At 40.0% G+C, this 21,655-nt stretch overlaps 2 protein-coding genes across 14 annotated transcripts in view; one reads left to right on the forward strand and one right to left on the reverse strand.

Annotated features, from left to right (window-relative positions):
- Window positions 1–21,655, forward strand: part of LOC139816639 (uncharacterized) — a 174,068-nt gene that overhangs the window by 147,551 nt on the left and 4,862 nt on the right. For 5 of the 10 annotated variants that reach the window (XM_071784272.1, XM_071784274.1, XM_071784275.1 and 2 more), the window contains one exon: window positions 16,579–16,749. The exons of the other annotated variants lie outside the window; for them this stretch is intronic. The gene's annotated coding sequence lies outside the window, so the exon portion shown is untranslated. The remainder of the gene's footprint in view (window positions 1–16,578; window positions 16,750–21,655) is intronic. 10 annotated transcript variants of the gene reach the window in all.
- Window positions 1,383–21,261, reverse strand: LOC139816635 (uncharacterized). 4 transcript variants are annotated; one of them, XM_071784266.1, is made up of 9 exons: window positions 20,267–21,261; window positions 15,816–15,976; window positions 13,068–13,225; window positions 7,316–7,472; window positions 6,931–7,227; window positions 6,528–6,841; window positions 6,289–6,463; window positions 6,111–6,213; window positions 1,383–6,024 (listed from the first exon to the last, which is right to left on the reverse strand). In XM_071784266.1, the coding sequence occupies exons 2-9, from the start codon at window positions 15,967–15,969 to the stop codon at window positions 5,274–5,276; spliced, it is 2,109 nt and encodes a 702-aa protein (XP_071640367.1). In that variant the 5' UTR covers window positions 15,970–15,976; window positions 20,267–21,261; the 3' UTR covers window positions 1,383–5,273. The 4 variants fall into 4 exon arrangements, with proteins under 4 accessions (XP_071640367.1, XP_071640363.1, XP_071640364.1 ...); XM_071784262.1 differs by having other exon boundaries at window positions 6,111–6,463; window positions 20,267–20,450; window positions 20,899–21,258; XM_071784263.1 differs by having other exon boundaries at window positions 6,111–6,451; window positions 20,267–21,257.

Raw genomic sequence — 21,655 nt, forward strand, 5'->3', positions numbered from 1 at the left:
GGTGGTCGAATTTATATGTGGTGGTCGTCACATATAACAAAAAATATTAATTTTTTTTCGTTTTTGATATAAATTCGACCACCATGACCTAGATTTTGATGCGTACTTTAATTCTAGACAAGAATTTTGCATTTCTATAAAGCCAATTAAAAGATTAGTGCTAAGAAAAAAACTGAAAAAACCGGCTAGGATCACGGCTTTAGGATCACCTTAAGCGACAATATGCTGAAGAAAAAAGATATGCAAAGACAGACTGTTATTCATTAATCGCACTCTGTTAATCGTAATATGTATGTATTATTACATGCGAAATATGCGTCGTAATGTTTTAGGGAGTAAAATAAGTAGAGAAGTTCTCTTTTTGATTAAACCTCTGAAACAATAATACGCTTAACAATAACTGCCCAACAATACTCGCATATTGAATTTTGGTGCTGCTGCGAGCGACGGACGAGGACTAAAAATTTATGTTTAAGATGAATCTTTGCTTATTGAAAAGGGAAAATGATTCTTAAAATAATAATCAATAGCATAATATATTCTAGATAATAGTGATTGATGCGATTATTACATAGGGTTTTATTTTACCAAAACCTTTTTTAAAAAATAGATTAAGGATTGACATATGAAAACAAGGAGCTTATTTAGATAAAAATTCTTCTCTTCAGCCTTTCTCTCGTATTTCGGTGAAAGATTTAAGAAAGTCTAATATTATAAAAAGATTGAATGCAAAATGCAAGATATTACATTGGGCATTGTTCATTAAGGAAATTATTTGAGAAGGACTTTTAAGAACTTCAAAAGTTTTTAAAAGAAATTAAGATAAAAATTGTGGCATGTAATAAAGTTATGTTGAAGATCTATTACGTAATTTGGAACAGTATCTCCAAGGACTTACTATATCTACACCTGTCACGGATAAAGAGCTTTAAAGAGATTTTTCGAGATTTTCACAATAATTTACTAGATTACACAATTGAGTTGATAAAAAGTTTGTCTCTTTACACATGTTATATTTAATACTCGGTACGAATAATGACTAACAAGTTTTAAACTTGTTTTTTCAACATTGTTTGTTAATTCATAAGTAAGATAAATTGCATAACTAAGCGTAGCGCACTGAAAAAAAAATTTACATTATATGTTCTTCATTGAACGGTTACGCAATTTTAAACATTTTTCCTTAGGTTTTTTTTGTTTATAGATTATACGCTAGGCGCGCAAAATTTAATTATATATTATTACCTACATATGGAATAATGATATTGTAAATGATATAATGAATAATATTTGAAATGTGGGTCCATTGAGATATAAAATAAAAACACGCAATAGGGAGGAAGAAATATGTACGATTATAATAAGATGACGCGATCTCGATATTATCGAATTATATATATAGTATATTTTCTAATCATAGTAATACTGTTCCATTAATAATTGTTACATTAATTACAGTGCGATAATAAACTAAACGCGATTGATAATTACCAATCAGATGATTACCAATAATTATACAAGAACCAAAGAGCCCAGATTTGTCAGGCGCGTACCTTCGCATCGACATTCAAATATGAGAGGGTAATTAACGCAATATCGATTATGCTCGCATTATGTATAAACACATTCACCCAATCCAGTAGGGTAATAAATCCACGTAAATGTTGTAGCTGGCTGTACCAAGCACCGGAAATATCATACTTTTTATAAAATTCAGAGATTCGCAGGAACTTACTCGAAAAAATATCGGTTTACTGCGTTTATCTAACTGTACTTAATAACTGTGCTTACACTTGTTGTCGCGATAATTTTTAATATAGTCGTTATGAAAAATACGTACATTTTTGCGTGACCAATCATGTATTTTCGGTGCTTCGTACCACGTAATACGTTCGTATATATATATTGTCTCGATATTAAGCATACAGAATTAATTAAGAGCAAGAGTCATCTCTCTATTCGAAGGTTCGGTTTCTGAAAAAATACTGCGCTCTGTAAATACGGAACTCTGGTAGGAATGATTTGCCTTTTAATTCGACAATTCATGCAGCGATGTACCCGACCGACGCCGCGACGGGCTACGTTCAAAGCTTATACAAAGAGTACGCTAACGTCATTTATTTTCGCTTCTTTGATTGCTACGCAATGTAAAATTTGTTGCTTGTCTCTCCTCCAAAACTAGCGTATTACACGTAATAGGTTTTGTTACGTGCCAAGATGGCCGTGAGAGAAGGAATGTGTGAATACGAAATCGTTTGTTCGTGGCTGGATGGTCGTGGGAATGAAGATTGCGTATTGCGAGGTATAAACAGCTTCTGTTTGCAGTAATGCGGATGACTCGCTAGCCGTAAGAAACGAAAAGCCGCGACGAACGAAATATCGACGTAGGAGGGATAATGAAATGTCTATACGAGGGTAAATGCACAGTAAAGTGAAGAGATAATACGAAAACATTTAGCTTAAGTTTTGTACACTGAGATGTAATTGACTAGCTCTACGAAATGGAAAACATTGATTTTCGGGTATCCGAGGCCCGAGACTAGATATCAGGAGACCCTTTGCTTAAAAAGCGACCCCTCCTTTGAGCAACCCTTTGTGTATCCACTAAACTTTCGTAATTTAACATCGATTGCACGTCCTAAGATTTGCGATATAACTCACTCCTCCGTTACACCAGTTAGGAGATGTTTGCAATAAATCTTCATTTTTAACCGACTCAATAGATTCCCTTGACCTCACAAATAATTCTAGTTATTGCACTTGCCCGGTAATACAGTCGCTAAAAATGATTATCTCTTCGTCATATTGCGTTTCGTGATGAATAACAATAACTAATATAAATAATATTGCAGAACGATTAATTGTTTTGAAAACGTCATTGAAGATCACACAATGCGAATACAAGCATCTCTCAATATCTAGCCAGTTGAGAAGCCACGTCGACCTTAGCTACTTATGGATGGATTACATGTGTTGGGCCTTTACGGGCATAAAAATTCTACACGAACAAGAGAGCTCCCTTCGCCCATCGCATCTGCTCTACTTATAATACGCTTACTAAAACTAACTTACTACGACGAATAGATACAATCACGGTAAAGACTTTCGATTCGCGATTCTGCAGCGACTCGACGCAGGATCGCTGACGTCAGCATAGCGACTATAGTCTCTTAGAACACAAGCCTTCTTTTATACTTTTAGTGACTTCTAAATTCTTGCATTCTGTAAAAGAGTGCTGTTTAAAAAGAAATTGTGCTTTGCTACCGTTAGTTTGTTCTAATATAATACAAAATAAACAATTGCTTGATTTATACAATTACGGACTCTAAATTTTTGTTTGCCGTATTTTAAAATCGTCAAATGACACTGAAACATTTGAAGTATCAGCGAGCGAATATTTGGGAGCGAACGGTTCGGGTATATAAAGACTACAAAGCATTGTTTTGGCATCTTTAAAACATTATTTTTTTCAAGTAAATTGGCAGATAAAAATTATCGCTAGTTTCTCGTCAACACACGTATATGCAACATTTTATTTTTGAGATCAATAATTCTCGCATGCTTTCTTTGGTTATTTTCCAGTCATTCCGGCGAACAATTAATTTGCTTTGCTAAAGAATTACAGCCTACTGATTTGCCTCGCAAACTGCAATAAAAATTAAAATTTCTTTATAAAAATCTATCTACTGCAGAATAGAAGAATCGGTCAGTAATAATCTCTATAGTGGAACAATCACGAGTCGATCTCGTAATCTTTGAATGATACATACGGCGTTTCATGATTTACATCCACTAATTACATCAGATGCTATTATGCTTAATGAAAAACAAGACGAAAAGTCCTGAACCATTTTTTTTCTCTTTAGGGTATTATTAAATAACGTCCACCTAATTTGCGCCCTTATTCCTAAGTAATAGCGCTATGTAATTAGTAGGCGCGAATGATGGAATACCGTGCGTATACCTCTGATCCTACAATATTTTAAGCTTACGCATCTGACATTAATTCTATCCCATATTTTACGCACATTGAATTTTCACATTCGATGGCAGTTGAGCGCAGATCAGGCCAGACGACTTTGCAGATCCTTACCTGCATACAACACGAAGTTTTGGCGATCGGGGAACTTAGTATCTTATCATATCCTACGAATAAATTACGTATCGTAAAGTTAAGAGACGGATGCGATAATAAATATAGGATTGCGACGCGATATTTTAAATCGCGCTTTTCAGTAAAACTATTGAAGATCAGTACAATCTCAATCGCCGACTTGATCTGCGCTTCTACATTTGAACATTCATCTTTTTTACAAAATTCACACTGAGAACACTTGAATCGGCAGGTTCAATATGAACTCACGATTCGCGAAGATTGTGTTTTATGGCTTTACTTTAAACACACACGTTTCACATACAGTAGGAATATTAATTTGACATGTTTTCGAGTTAAACGTAAGAAAATGTTAATCTTTTATACAAATAAATAAAAATATGGATGCGATGATTTTTAATATACTTTACGAATCAGTAATGAATAAGTCAATAAATAATATACAGAATAGAATTGTAATTAATGAATTACAAATTAAAAAATATAAGATTCATAAAAGCAACAATACGATAAAATAATTTCCTATAAATTTATTTGATGATTTTCTAAATACGTATTTATCTACTTATTTACCTATCTATCGGCACATTAAATCAAGAGTGATGATCTCTATATTTCTCACCTAAGCAGCGATTACGTTATTATAGATTACTTTCTGCACGATAAAATTTACTATATTTTAAAATGTACTTCTCAAATATATATTGCGCATTGATACATTGACGGCATTTGCCAGAAACAATGGCTACGTTTTGGCATGTTATACGATACTTCTCTTCCGCGATTTCTTCGATTTCGACGTTGACAGTGCAACGTAGAAGATATGACGTAAGTGGTAATAGCAATCAACAAACTTTAACGAACGAAAGAAGTCAACAATTACAACAAAAGACATATTCGCTCTGTAACGAAGAACGCAACATATATAAAACTAACGATGTTTAACTTTAATGTTAATAATAAAATAAATCAGGATAAACGTCGACAAAATCGATCTCTTCAGCGTCAATTTTACCATCAAGGAATATTTGTAAAACACCACAGTAACTTGGAAAAATTGGACTGCACGAACGCTTCCCTTAATCATCAGTCTTCTCGTACGTGCTTTTCTTATCACTAATGCGCGGATGACTCAGCTAAAATGGACCATCGGTCATCCTTAGAAGATATGCGGCGCCAACTGTAACTTCCAAAGAGAGACCGGCCTGGCGAACACCGTGACTTGACCCTTTTCTTTGCCGCCAACCAAAAAAACGTACAAGGGTGCCGGTCCGTAGGAAGATGTTTTAGCGTCGGTCCCGTCCACCGCCGCCACCTTTGCCCTTTGCCTCTCGGCCCTCGACGCGCTCACCGCTCTTCTCGACGGCGAACCCAACGGCAGGCTCTTCGGTGGCGCTCGGGGCACCCTCCTAATCTCCTGAAGCTCCAAGAGCTCCGCGAACGTCTGCGAAGCCGATCTTCCAGGTTCATCCTCCAATACGCTATCGGGCGGACTGTTGAGCAACTTGGCATACTTTCCGTCCTGTTGCTGCTGTTGTTGATGATGATGATGGTGGTGGTGGTGATGGCCAGGTTTGGTCTCATCCAGGCCGAGATAATTCGGATTACAGAAACCGAACTGGCCCTCTCGTATCGTCGACGAAGTGACAATTGGCCTGTGCGGCTTCGATCTTCTTCCGGACACCCAATCATCCTCCGCGAGCGGATCGCCCGGACTTCTCGCCTCGATACTCGCGTAATCCGACGTCGATTCCTCACCCTCCTCGAGATCGGCGAAACGAACGGAGGCGGAAGTAGGGATCTTCGTCGTCGTCGGAGTTTTTGGCGTTTGCAGAGCGGCTTCATAGAGATGCGAGCTGTAACTCTCGCCGCGGGTGGGCTGGCAAGCTTGGTGTACCGCTGCAAAATCTCTGCAACGAACGTATAACGAATGTAGGAATCTTACTGAATCTTTAACAAATTAATTAAATGTGAGTAGTTATTTCGAGGCAGCTACCGTCTTTCCTCTTGAACCTCGATCAGTCTCGACGTGGGCGGTTCCTTACGCTCTTCATTGTCGCTATTCTCATCCGGATCAACGAAGACCAATCTAGCGGCCTCTATAGGCGTGAGAACAGGGGTTGGTAACGTCAAAGCACGAAAGTTTGGCACCGAAATAGGATCTCTGGTCATACCAGAAGTATTGCTAGTATTGCTAACGTCAGTTGTCCTCGCCATTCCCTCCGACGCTTTTTGTCTTCGGCGGGCCAGTGTGTTGGCACTACGAGATTTCACCATTCCCGTGGAGGGTTCGACCACTTCGACGTCCACTTGCTGAAAAGGATAATATGTGTTTGCCTGCATGCAGGCCTAATTGGAATATAAGAGCGCATCGATGGAGAACGTATCTCGGAAGTTATGTGGACACACATACCTCCTGGGGGCTTTCTTCATTATCGTCGTGTCCGCTGAGAACTGAATAACTACACTTCGTCGGATGACTGAGCCTCGACAGATTTATTTGCGATAATTTTGAAATTTCCCTGAGAAAACTGGGTCTGGCGGAGGGTGCCTCGTTCGGCGATATTCTATTGCTCGACAACCTAGGCCTTTGGTTTCTCGGCCTCGATTTTGAATTGTCTATGCCTGTTCCTCGAATCAGCAATTCGGACACCGCGAGAGCGACGCTTTCAGCTCTCGGTTGCGGTTTCGGCCCCGATATCGTCAATTTCTCCCAGGTTTCTGTACCTGTCGAAATAATAATTAATTGATTTATGAAAATCATATAATATTGTACACTTAAAACTTTTTTACTGTAATAATGTAACAACGGGTACCAAAATGAAATCTCCAAAGCTCATTTGTCGCCAAACCGCCGCTCTCACCGCCAAAGATCAGCATGCAACTTGGCAGTCTGCATGCCGCGTGGCCATGAAGAGGTCCGGGGCCTGGTTTGTTCTTCAGCATGGACCACGAAGCGCTGTTGACGTCCCATCGCCAGCAATCGTTCCTTTCTTGAAGGTCCGTCATCCCACCGTAAATATACATCGCATCACCATGCAAAACCGCTGAATGCTTGTGTCTCGCGGCCGGCCCACTTTCGCTCGACGAAAGCAGATGCCAAGATTCAGTTTCTGTAACGTTAAGTAAGTTGGAGTTGGTTACACATTATTATTGATCGCGGTATACGAAGCTGTATACGAGGTATCGTAGCGACATTACCGAAATGAAAAGCCCAGAGTTCAGAGGAGCTTCCACGTAAGTCTTGGTAACCGCCGTATATGAGCATTTGTCCGCGATGTACCAGGGCGGTGTGGCCTCTCCGACCTCTAGGAACCACGCAACCCCGTTGAGCTCTCACCTTTCTCCATATATTTGTCTGAAAATCATAATCATTTCACCAGTCAGATTACTTGGCTTTTCATTACTCGCGTTATTTCTCTTAAAGAATTGCTTTTCCGATTATAAACGAGCTTGATTCTACATCTCTGCATTTTTGGGAATACTTGTGAAGATGACGTATAATAAGGCCGGCCAGCAACAAAAGGGACAAAGACCTCTAATTTGCGACCCTCCAATTCTGCCGTCTGAATAGGTTCGGCTTTAACTCTTGGGGCTGCGATAATCGTCGTTGCCACCGCCACTGAATAGATATGCGAAAATTATTCTCTCACCAGTTGCAACACGAATCCTGGTAAATATTTCATTCAGCAAAACGTGCGCTTACAAAGTACGTATTGTATAATTTGGACTGCTTAAATATTCATTAGGCAAATATTTCTCTTTCTCTTTCCTCTATTATTACTACATAATGGTGTAGTTTTAACATGGTTAATTTTTATATTGACAAAAATTAAAAACAGCGTTTTGTAAATTCGCTCCGTGCGGAAAATATTTATTTATATGAATTGATACGTTTTTTCATCGATGTCGAAGACATAGCGTAGCAACATACGCAGACGAGAGGCGTAGTCGGTATTCAACGGTGAATATTTGAGCCTGGTAACGCATTCATAACGCGAGCTTTCATCCAGTTACGAAAAGCATGCGGCTGGATGAAGGAATGTATGCAATATGTAAAGCCACCGGCGAGGTATTATAAAACTATGACGTAGGTGTGTTACGAAAGAGAATATATGCGTTTATAAAGACGAATAATTTGAAAAATACATATTACATCAAATATATAAAGGTATATAAGATTATACCCTAGTGGATAAATATCGCAGAATTTTTCATATTAATAATCAGAATTTATATTAAAATTTTAAGACTTTCTCAGAATTTTAAGATTTTTTTATACAAATTGGAACATTTTTCAGTAAAACTCAGACGAAATAATAATGAAATATTTCAGATTTTTCCCGCAACACATCTTTGTAGAAATCTAAATAAATTTCAGAAAATAAACGCAATTTATCAGAAATGTTCATACATACAGATACTGAAATATATCCCGAAAATCTTCATTCAATTATTTCTGAAAGTATCTGAGAAATTTGACATATTTTTTCGGAATTTTTCATAAATGTAAAATATGAGAAATTCTTAAGAATTTTCTGAGAAAATATGAGGAAAATTTTCACCAGGGTACATATGTAAAATTAATGAAATATTCTGTTGAGTTTATAACGTTATGCAATGGAGATATTTTATCAAGACAATACTGCCTTGTTATTTACGAAATTACAATATTACGAAAAGACTTTGATGATGATTAATATTCACAAAAGAATATTCAAGTATCGTTACGTAGGTAGATAGTAGATTTATTTTTACCATGTTGTTACCTTGGAACAATTTCCATGAAAAGTATGCCGCAGAGAAGAAGCATTCTTCGCGTGTCCATTATATTTACACGTATCGATGAAATCAATACGTTGTGCCCTTCCCCCTCCCTCCTCGGAGAGATTTATCGCTTAGTCTAGCAGAAAATTCGGGCGTGCGTATCAACTGGCGTTTTAAAATCGCATTACCCTTCTTCTCTCGAAATACCATGGTTCATGGAATTGCAACATGGAGATGAACGAATGGGCTGTGTAACTGTCTGGTGAATACACTCGAAGGGATCATTCCCTTCCGCTACAATCGAGATGAAGACGAGACACAAGTTTCCAGTACCAGCTTCAGATCTACCCAAGAGATGATCAAGTCGCTTCAACCCATCGGCTTTAGACGCGCACTTTATGTAATTACTTTTGACACTCTTAGCCGGCAACGGCTATCTCTGTAGTCTTTGTTCGAGCATTACACACACACACACACACACACACACACACACACACACACACACACACACACACACACTCGTACCACAGGGACATGGAAATCAGCGTGCTTCGCGATAGACATTACCTCCAGCAGGGTAAAAGACCCCGTGATTGCCACTATACATCAAAAGGACTACCGGTGTCCGTTCCGCTCTCTGAGGGAGCTGTGAATATATCTACTACTCTCTCGAGATATTTAGTTATGAACATATATTTTGTCATATATGAGAATAACTGATATATGTTACAATATGTGCATTTTGGACAAAAGGAATTTATAAACCGTAAAAAGATTCAAACAAATATCAATCTTATTATGCATCATCGTAGAATATCATAGCGTAGAATGGCCTTCGTTATTCACAAACTCCAAAGAAAGTTTTTCGTAAATTAACAATGTAAAAGAAATAGAACGTATGTTACGACACATGAACCTACTTCCACTTTCTATTCTACAAACAAGGTAGTGTTTTAACGAAGTACGGAGGGAAAGTGAAAGAGACAGGGAGGTAAAAGAAGTATAGGGAAAGAACAAACGCGCCGAGCAACCCCTCCGGCTTAGCCAATCAGCTTTGCCTCTGACGCATTTGTAACGCAGATTTCAATAATACACGGCGAACAGACAGAAACAGCGGTGGGATACGTCCGTATTTCCTCCCATGGTCCAACGATTAAAAACAAATGGACCAAGAGTAACCATGGTAACTCAGCCAAAAAAATCTCGAGACATACGAAATAGCTGGAAAAGAGTTGGCTGCGTTCTCCCGTTCGATACAGTTTTGCTTCGTCTATGTTGTCTATAACAAAATGTTCTTTTCAACAATTCGCAGATTGTAAAATTTGAAACTTGCATTATTAGTATCAGGAGAAACTAACGAAAAACATAACATTTTTACTGAATCCAATAATGTTGTTTATTTAAAGATGAATAAGACAGCGAAAGGATAAGCAAAGTCTCGCAGACAATAAAATTTACGTAAAAGGGATTGTCAGAATAATATGGTAGATGAAACCTATTGAGTGAAAGAGATAGCCAGCCACTGCTGACGAAGGAAAATCAGTGTAGTTGACACATTTATCCACCCCATATCAAACTGTACATAAAGCCATACAACGTAATTTAGTGAAAACTTGCAGATTTGTGGTAAATGCATTTACACGAATGAGATTAGACGACTTTATTTTGTTACTTGGTTGTTGATAGAATTAGAAATAAAAGGCAATATACTTTTATAAATGTAGGACTTCTTAAATAAAGAAATCGACACTTCAACTTTTCCATTTTACTCGTAATAAATAAGAAAATAACCGATAGAACGAATCGATGACACGTGATGTCTCGCATCCCACGTTTGACGCGAAATTTATTAATTTTTAATGCCTCGCACGTGAGCGGCAACTACCCTTGGGAGAATGAAGCCCTGTCTGGTTTCAAGGGTACGAATCGGAGAGAAAGCCTGTTAACACCAGCTGCTGCCAAAAACCACCCTCGACTTAAATTGCTCTTGAAGGTCTCGCGAAAGATGTACCTCCTCTGAATATTGTATGAAATTAGAGGGTACGTCAGTAAATGTTAACACTGTTACGAGAAAAGCGAATAAGAATCAACATAAAATTTTATAATATTATAATACTATAATATTATAATATATATATATCTATAAAAAATAGAGAGAGAGGATCTTAATTTGACTTTACAGAAAATTAATGTGCTGGTATTTTTCTTTAAAGTTAATTTTATTATGTGTTAGCAATTAGTGTAATTAGCTTATTAAAATTAATAATTTGTTGTTAAATTCTTAAGTTCTTAGTATTTTCGCTTAAAAAAAGTTTTAATTCGATTTTTCAAAGAATCTAAACCTTCTTTCCCTCGGTGCTCCATTATAAAAAATGAGATTAAACATAAGTCGAAATTGTGTTAAATTTAATTTGCATATTGGAGATAACTTAAATCATATAAGTTCATTGCATAGGCTATAATTATCCGATAGGTAATTGCTTGGGATATCATCAATTTGAAGTTGATCCTTGAGTTGAGACCTCACCTCTCTGAGATCTAATATTGCAACTATATATTCCGGAGATCGATTGCAATCTCGTAATATCTTCGAAAATGGAAGTAATGCCAGCACTCTGAACATACTTATTCTATCGAGACGAAAGCTCGTTCATCATCGATGCACTTCTGTCATTCCCTCGGTATGAATGAAGCATTACGTAGACATTCTCTCAACAATCGAAAACGCAATACATTATATCAAAGTCGAAACAGAAAACTTAATATTTTCCAAAAGAAAATATAATATTCGACATATATCATAATGAAATCGTGAAATAATTTCTGATGACTTGTAGATCTGATCAAGAAGATAGATGATGATCACGAATCAATGAAGATTTATTCATTTAATTCAGCTAGGATTTTCATAAAATATCGCCAGGGGTTTTCCGCGTTTCGTCTGGAATTCGCTATCAGGATTTCAATCGAATTCGTTAACAAGATTTAGTTAAGAACGACCCGTGCGGTCTGATTAGATGAAACGATGGGCAGCCTCCGAATAGCCTCCGGGCAATCGCCATGGCTGTTTCGGTGATCAGAAGGAAGGTTTGCACCCCTTCGATTTAGTAAACGAGACGAAGGGCAATATTGGACAACCGCGTCGAAGTTGATTGATAATATCGCGCACCGATGCCTTTCCTTAAATTTGAGGTGTACGCGAGTTCCAACACGTAATCTCCTACCAATTAAACAACGTAAATAAATAAAAAACGTAGCATTAAAATACATAATTCTCTAATTCTCTCAGAGATTACGTTAATAACTATTAATTGTTTAGCGACACAAACGACATAACGTATACGTTATATATAATTTGCATATTACAAAATATTACTAAAATATCATGTATCTTCTGTTAAAAATAAAATCCTTCATTAAAACACGACTTAAAGTTACTAACAGTATCATGATAATCGGGTCTCTGTGAGAAAGACAAATTATTAGGATGTTATCTTGGTAAACCGAGGTTGGTCGGTGCCCGAACTACATCATTCTTATTTACGAGAATCGACGAGAGGCAACATCGATTCCGAGCTTCGCTTATTTCGCGGGATTGGTCGTCCGCACGCGAGACATCTCCCTCGTCACCGAAAGAGGCCAACCACCCCGTGTTGCTCGTTTCATGTCGCGCTTATTATTCTCCCCAAGGAGTGCTTGACACTGTGTGAGGCACAACAGGATAACAAACGGTATAGCTCGGTGAATTTCTACACGTGCTCGATCCGCGAGCCATTATTGGCCGGATAAGCCTCGGTTGCCCTTGGTAGCTTGTCACCCGTCGCTAAAACCATCCCTCTGTATCAGCGGCAAGGGAAAGTGGCACGCTACCGCGTAAAACTCGTAAAACCGATGACGTTGCTATCGGTTAAGCGATATTTCTCGAGGGTGCGATTTTTCCGTCTCTCGTTCTCGCTGCCTTCTCGGCGAGACTCCCCTCGTCGCCTCGTGGGGAAGATCATTAAGAGTTTTCTCAGCGCGATCCCGACGATGACTGTCGGGATCGTTATCAAAAGTGTGGGAACATGCCGATGCTTATCGCCGTAAAAAGTGCTCGCTCTAAGCGGCACTTATTCGCGCGACTTGAATTTCCCGTACGCGATACGCGATATCGCATTCTACACTTGTATTTTGTGCGAAGCATTACCTTGACGTTATAAACCCAGAGTGGCGTTTCCGTTCCGGCAGAGAACCCGAGCTCGCCGCCGAAAACGTAGAGGCAATCCTTATACGCCACCGTGCTGTGTTCCTGAAGCGCCGGCGGTCGTTCGCCGCCTGGATGCAGTTCCTCCCATTTGCTCTCCGCTGAAAAAGAAACAAGGCGAAGCACATGTCACGTAATCCGACATTCTTATCCTCCGGGCTAGGCATGCAGCTATTATAAAAAGTGCACGTGTTACAAATGCATGAGAACGTAAAACGTCGGGCTTTTCCAAGGGCTTTTCTAATGCACTCCTTGCATTTTTATAACCGACTTCGGCCTCAGCAGAATGTGTACTGCATATCCTAGGTTTTGGTCAAAAAAATAGAATCGCTTTTTAGCGTAATAAGGCACGCGATATTTATATTAAATATAAAATAATTACAAAATGTTGTACTTCGCGTTTTTAGTAATTGTGATATCGTGGATGTTTTATATTTTGTGAATTCTCGCAATTAATAATTTAATTGATACATTTTTTGTATATAACAAAACGAGAACGAAGAGGAAATTGGATGGGAAATCTGGGATTTATTGCGCCATCGTAATGGCGACAGTTTGCGAAGAGAATATTAAAAATCTCTTGTGTATCTGGCCTCTTAATAAAACAGACGTCTCAGCATCCTTCGAAACTATCGTGAAGAATGAGCCGGGGCTCCCTCGGCGAAGGTATAAAAGATATAAAAGCGAGAAAAACGCTCGCTCGGGTAGCGCATAAATTTGCATCTTTTATCGAAATATTCTTCTAGTGAATATTCTAGTGAATATCGAAGTGAGTCTAGAGATATTGCTGCATGCGCCAATTATTATTTCTCTCTCCGTGCATTGAATTAATGTTATGCTTCCTCTCGACGTATAATCTTATTCCTGTGTGCCAGGAAGCTTGCTATTAGATTCTGATTTATCGGATGTTGATTTCTATTAGATTAGCTCGTGGAATATTATTGCTCATTTATTTTATATTAAATTATTTTTTAAAGGGTCAATTTTATATCCTCTTATCTCCGCACGCCCTTCTCTATGATTTCACATCTTTCAAACAGCGCCTTCCTTTTATCTCACGACCCTCGCTCTGTCCCTTCCATTTCGCATCCTCTTTATTCACCCGAAACCGCTTTGAGGGGAACGATAATATCCATAAATAAATGAGAGAACGAAATACGTGTGATTCGTGAACGACATTCGTGCCGACATCTATATCGCCTAATTCCGCAATATCCGCCTCCAAAGCTTCAGCCTCTCCTCGAAACGTGCTCGAGAACAAAGACCTAAAGTAAGGACCGTAATGTGCCGGTTGAAGCATCCCCGATGCCGCTAAAGTGATACTAGATGCCCGACATTGATTACGTAGTACACGTGTCACGTGTCGTATCTAGTTTTGGACAGTGGAACAATGCCTCCCTTTGTATAAAAGCGTGCATTGCAAAATTGCAGTGTGTTCGATGCGCAAGAGATTCGGCATTTCCGAACGAGTGGATATACGTGCTTTGCACAACAACTTGAGCCACTTTTGCCTCTCTAAATATCTTCACGACACAAGAGAGAATATTAAAGGTATTTTACACTGCAGGAATTTTATGTCATTAAGAGAAATTTACATTCTTAAGAAAATAAGAATACAGTCTTTAAATTAATTTTTAATCCTCTTCGTCCCGTACAACTTTTTTCTATCAATTAAATTTTTTTTAAGTATGCCGCTCTCACACTTCTCCAAAAATAGTTACCCCTCTAATAATCTGATAGAAGAGAAACGACAACTGGTCCCGCTGGAGCACTCTTGTGATTCTTCGAGTTATCACAATATTTTTGCAAGATCAAGTAGAGCGACAAAGCTTTTTAAAACGGAGGGTGGTGACAGCGGGAACATTGTCCCAGGAAACGAAGCGCTACCCGCCAACCCTTCCGCAGCTGCTTCAGTATTCACCCGAACAAGCACACGGCCGAACAATACTCTCTGATTAAAAGACCCGTTCGTGCGAGCACGAGCGAAGCGTATTCGTGCTACATCGACTATACTTGACTTCACAAATCATCGCTCTTCTCGAGATTGCTTCTAGACGTCGACATATTCATGATCTCTCGTGGGATAAAACCGATCTTTCGTTGCGTTAATCAAAATACAGGGCGCGACAAACAGAGTTGCGATATATGAGATTTTAATTGTTCGGAAGCGAGATAAGACGCTAACACCCCCCCGTGTGGTTAGGGATGAACGCGGATAAAAGCGATGGAACATTTCAGTCGGAGGAAAATCTCACCCTGTCACGTACATAAGCCACCGATTATGGCCGGCGGATGCAATTAATTCACATATGTCTGATCTCCGTGGAAACACCACGTAATTGTGGGGTATCGTCCGCGGATTTAACTGATGTACGTAGGCTTTAATAATGGTGCATTATTGATCAGACTGAATAACCCCGTTCAAATTCCGTCGCGCGCCCCCTTATTCCATGGGGTTGCGCCAGCGGATACGATGGGGTGCGCTGGTCAGAGAGACGACGTCGGTATTATATCGCGCACTTGGGAACCACTCGAAATATACCGTCGATCACTCTCTCGATAATTATCGGGATATTCTACGTTCCGGAAGCGACGCATAGCTCATGATCGATTAATGTAATAATATGTGCGATGATGTGCGAGCCAACATATGTATAAGCCGAGTATAAGCGGAAAAATTTTAAAGCTCACCAAGGCTGTATCGCCAGAGATCTTTGAGAGGTAGGTTGCCATTTCGGCCTCCGAGAAGATATACGTGACCGGCAAGTAAGGTGGCACTGTGCTTGCTCCTCGAGGGTGGTGCTGGTCCATTTTCAGTGCCAGCCGCGGTAACCGAGCTCCACATTTTCTTCCTGAAACACCACACGACAGAAATTCATTTTATCAGATGTCTCGTATCAACGGGGAAGATCAACGGAGAGAAGTTTATTACTGTATTTCTGGCAGGCTTTATTAAAACATCGGTAACACGGCGGCTTTATCTATAAAGCCAATTAGAAGCTCGAGAGATTAAATGATATCCTGATAGATATAGATAGTCTTGTAATGGCACTGGTTTCCCCTGGTCTTCCGTGTGATATCTTATTCCCCCGCTTTCCGAATGTTTCCTTCGTCCACAGAATTACCGCCGAGAGAAGTCGCTCTCACGGAAGCTGGGGATAAAATACATTCATCCGGCTACCGCATTTTATCAGTCTTGTACCTTTGTACACACGACATCTCTTCTAACAGACGTTAGCGGATTTAGAGAATAAATAAACTGATTGAGATTTGTTCTTGTCTTCGCGATAAATATATTTTTTCCAACTACTTCTTATTTTAACGTTTTATTTTGAGAATTTACATTTACAATTTTCCGATATGAAGTTCTCATATCTAAATATACATGCAATTTTGAATAATCTAAGAGACACTAATTGCGGAAAGTACATAATGCAAATTTAAATATTTACAGAGTCAAGATAGATGATCAACCGGATCTGTCCAGAACTTTCATTGACAATCATCATGCAATAATGCGCGGCGATTACGATTTTATTGGAGCGACAGACGGCAATTTCTAGCGAAATCTTCAGGAAATAAAGCGTCGATTGGATTTCGAGGAGAACTCGGGAAAAAGCATCAGGTGCAATTTTTAGGTGGTTCCCCTAAAGCGAGGGATGCCACTGACCATCATTGGCCGGCTCGTATTCCCTCGGCGCTGTTGCATTAGTAACACACCTCGCACATCTGTTCCAAGATAATCTATTTCCGCGTCCCTAGTTTCTTCACTCGACTTATCAACAACCTCCTTGAAAACTCCAAGAAACTCTTTAACGGGATTTTTGGCACATTCAAGAAAATGCATGCTATTTTTATTTATATATCACTCTAGATTATAATATATATCCTATTATATATTTCTCTATGAATAAATCAATTAAGTATAAGCGTTGTGCATTCTCCCAGGTGCGCGTCTCGATATCTATAACGATCGGTCCATCGCGCGCCAACCTATAAAATCCAATTACTCGGAGAAGCCGAGCTCGGCCTTCGACATTGGCCTTATGAGTTTCCACCCGTGCCTATATCCGGCGCCGGCACTCGAAATTCAATTACGACAGCTGTGAAATCGGGTAAACGAATGCACCCTCACGCGCGTCCCGAACACGCGTATACGCAAATAACACGTTCTTCGCGAATAATACCTTTCGAGGTAGACGCCGCTGTACAAATATCGATCTTTCTTTAATGGTATTCAGTACATGCAATCCACTAGCCAACGGCACACGACCGAAGAAGGGTGTATGGGTATAAATTTTGAACTACATTTTACAATGAGTTTTTCCAATACTGTTGACATTAAAAATGGTTGCGAATCTGTCCTCTTTTTACAAATAGTCAAAGCTTAAATGCGAAGAAGGAAAAATGCAAATTTAAGTCTCTAAATATTTTCTTGATATCGTTGCCGTCAAAAGTATGTACGTCTTTCATCGAAACACGATAAACGAAGATGTGAAGTGACTCGGATTATTTCAATTTCTATCGATACGTGTGGATTCACTTTTATCTCGCATTTCTCACAGATCGGTGAGTAAGACGCATTTCCTCTCTGCAGTTCCCCGTCGTAAGATTTCTCGGATATGAAACGTAGATATACGTGAAAGCGCGCGCGATCGCTGGTAAGGATTTTACAGCGAGCTGAACACGCGTGTCTGAACTATATGGACGGGATTCCATCGGCTTCCGGGAGAGAGAATGCCGAGCGATAATGTCCCGTCCGCAGATTTCAGGGTACGAGCCGTATCGGCATCCCCTCAGCATCCCCTCGGTACGAACGTTCGACCCAAAAGCCAGGATTAAACGCGCGCCATGGCAATTTTTCAACGATTTCACGGGCTCGACTTCGGGATTTACGATACGCAAAACAAAACACTCGAAGATTTTCTCTTCAACCGGGATGTCCGAATGTCATAATCTCGACAGCTTTGAATGCCCATCGATCTTGCCTAACGTGAAAATCTCGGATCGTAAAAATATATTTTTTTTTCCTGAAAATGATTGTATCCAAATTCATGCGTCGATTAAAAATTGACTGTTTTGAAAAGCTTGTCTTGAATATTTATACAAAAGTAGCTGAGTTAATTTTTAGATCCATTAAATATGGATAAAGGAAGGAGTAGAGGTATAAAGGCCACGGTTTTTAATCCGTTCCGGAATTGTTTCTAAATGCGGCTATCTGACCTTCATCGCGTATTAAATGATATGCATACGACACATTAAGCGATTAAAAAATTGCAAATAATTACATCTGATATATTAAATGCGTAACATTAATACAGAAGTCCAAGTGTGCTTTGCGAATTTATAATCCACAATCTACAATATATTTCGAGAGAGTGTCTTGAAAGCCTAGTAAACATGTAATATCTAGAAATATCGACAATTGTCACCGACGGAACGCGTCCCCCGTCAGGACAAGAGATGTGCCACGCCATACAACTGAGAATACCCTATCATCTTTGACGAGGGAACAACGCCGCAGCCGCGAAGAGAACAGCTCGATTCGAGAATCACGCGGATAGCAGCCAGCATGGAAGACGCACGATTCGCTCCCTTTCCTATGGCGTTACCCTCGTGAGATTTAAGTTAAGGAACTAGGTAGGGGGAGAGAGTTGGGGAGATCAGAATCTAGTCAAGCCTTTGCACGTCAAATATCGTAGAGACGAAATCAGCAGTCGATCGATACCAAGTTTTTTTTTATCGGAAAAAAAAGATGAGAACGTTCGTCTGCATACCGCGTAGTACTTAAAGCAATTTCAATTTCACGGATGTAAAGTTTATCACAAAATGAAAAAAAAATTGCAACGTTGATATAAAATATATCGTTTATTAATATATGAAAGATATTTGTATCTGTTATAATCCTGCGCAATATAAAATGTGTAATAATTTAAAGAGAGAGATTATGCAGATAAATATCATGCACGGAGAGTATTTAATTTAAGGTCGTTAATCATTAAAATCCCTTGTATCTCCCAAAATTGTACTTCTCCATTACCAGTACTGCTTTACGGCACGGAATTTACTTTGGGAACCATTTACATAAACGTTCTCCTTTAAACAATTTGGTAGGGCGAACGCCCCTCCGCGTTACAAGCAATCCACGAAGGACCGCGGGTAAAAGAAGCGCGATTCTTGTGCAAACACTGCGGCAGTTCTCATTACCGATCCCTTTGTGCCGGAAAGAACATTCTCTAATCCGCTGCATACCTTAAGGGACGCTCATCCATTAGTGCTTTATTTAAATTTCAAGCAGCGAACGTGCGGGCTACGCAGAAATTGCAAAGTCAATTTTTACGGAATGGTTTCGATATATAATTATCGATACGAAAATTAAACACGTTCGTTACGTTTTCTATCCTATGTTATTATTAAGACGAAATTTTGTTAGTAAAGCATTACGCTTCTCTCTATGACAGGGAAGGATCACGAATTCTTATTTATTTCATTTATTACTGTAAGTGAGGTTGCTTAAATGGCGTAACGTATATAGAACGTACAATTCACACAGAGATATATGAAGAACATTGATTTTCTGCGAGGTTAAGGACACGATAAATTGTAGGCACCTACTATAGCCACGTGACTTTTATCCTTTCGATGAAAATTTGTAATTGCCTATAACGATTTCCCCCTTATTAAATACTTTATCGCTATGATTCAGTCTACGTAAGCAGTGTTCGATTAAAAGAAATACATGTTTCTTCGAAGAAAACAAACATTTAAAACAAATTGTGACTGGCGCTACCAAACTATCAATTACTTCCATTAAAATCTATTATAGTGTATTCCCTTCGGCCAATAGATTTTTCTCGAAGGTCCTTTTCTTCGTTTAGAATAGAATAGACTTGGAACGTTTAAACTGTAGCGAGTTTTTCCGAGCTGTGACAAATGTAATTATTTTATATAATTTTACAGTTTTTCATTTTTTAATTAACTCGGATATACCGAAGGTCGATCTGATCAGCCTTGTTCTACGTTGACATCAACTAGATCGCCAACCGAAATTTTCCTCTCTTACACACTAATCCGAATCCATCTCACTCTCCGCTGTTGCATCAGCAACTCTACCCATTAGTAACGCCAGTTAACAGGCTTACCTCTTAACACGGCGGACCTTTTATCTCATTAGCTGGGACGAATGCAACTCGTGACCCACATGCAATCGGCGACTTAAGAGCTCCCAAATACACCGCACTACACAAAAACCGACGTGCTCGCTCTCTTTCCCTCTTCAAGCGTGCATCTGTCGTCGAATCCTTCTCGACGCCACATCCGGGTGCACTGGAAACAACACGACACACGCAGGATGAATATACACGCGAGCGGACAGAAATGTCGAGGACGCGGTCTAGAGTGTCTGGAAACTAAAGGGACACAGAACAACACAAGTTCCCCTTGCGTGTATGTCACGGTGGAATAACAATATATAACGCTCGCGCGTAGATCGGCGCTGATTCGATATCGCGCGTGGAACACAGAATCCGCGCGTAATCAGTCGACGCGCATCATCACCCTCCGCAGCGGCGGCCGCCGCGCCGTGGAGCCGATACACTCTCTCGAGCGCACTCGAATCGCATCAGCCGCAGCACCCGCAGATTCACGAAAGGGTTCAACGAACCTAAACGCGCGCCGACCGATATTATCGAACGTCAGTTTTTTTTTTTCGCGCTATTATATCCCCGATGGGCCCCGAGCTTCGCGTCACCAGGTGTCTTCGTTCAGTTCTCACCTCGGCGGATCACCTTCACTTTCGCGTCACGATCACCGAGAACCACGCTCGTCAGCCCCCTCGTTCTCGCCGCGTGATCTCTCTCACGCTCGCGGGAAACAACTCGACGGAGTTGAAAAGCCCACGTTACGCGGGAACGGCGAGCTGCCTGCCGCTTGTATTCTCCCAACTGCGTCCGGGTCGAGCACCTACCTCGCCGAGTCGTCATTGAGGACTCGACGCAGGCGCGCGACAAGCAACCCTCGTCCCCTCTTCGTCGCAGCGATCCCTTATGTGCGGTCCGGAAGGGTAGCCGAGCCGGAGCGGAGGGTGAGGGCGGTTGGTGGAACGAACATCCGTCGGATGGACGCCGCGACTAAACCCCCGAATGACGGCGATAGAGCCGACCATCCGATGGTCGAGACGACCGTCGCCGGGGGAACAATCTCGCACGGTTTGGTTGATCGTGTTTTAGACTCCGGAGACGCCGATTGTTCGCCGCAGTAGCTATAGATATCTCGGCGTTTGAAGCTGAATACTCCTTTTCAGACTGGCTTTTTCTTTCTAGGCTTTTATGTCCGGGTCCATCAGAAGAATTCAACAATCTACTCTATCTAAGATCGCGTATTGTTTCTTTTTATGTTTTATTACTAAATTATTATTATTATACATCGCTTTATGTTACATTTATTCTACTTCTTCAGCATGTATTACATTCAGCGAGACGTTTCGCCAAACAGCGAAATCGAGACGAATATTAAAGTCAATTTAGGAGCAA

Source organism: Temnothorax longispinosus, chromosome 7 (genome assembly GCF_030848805.1).
Source record: "Temnothorax longispinosus isolate EJ_2023e chromosome 7, Tlon_JGU_v1, whole genome shotgun sequence".
Classification (NCBI taxonomy): Eukaryota; Metazoa; Arthropoda; class Insecta; order Hymenoptera; family Formicidae; genus Temnothorax; species Temnothorax longispinosus.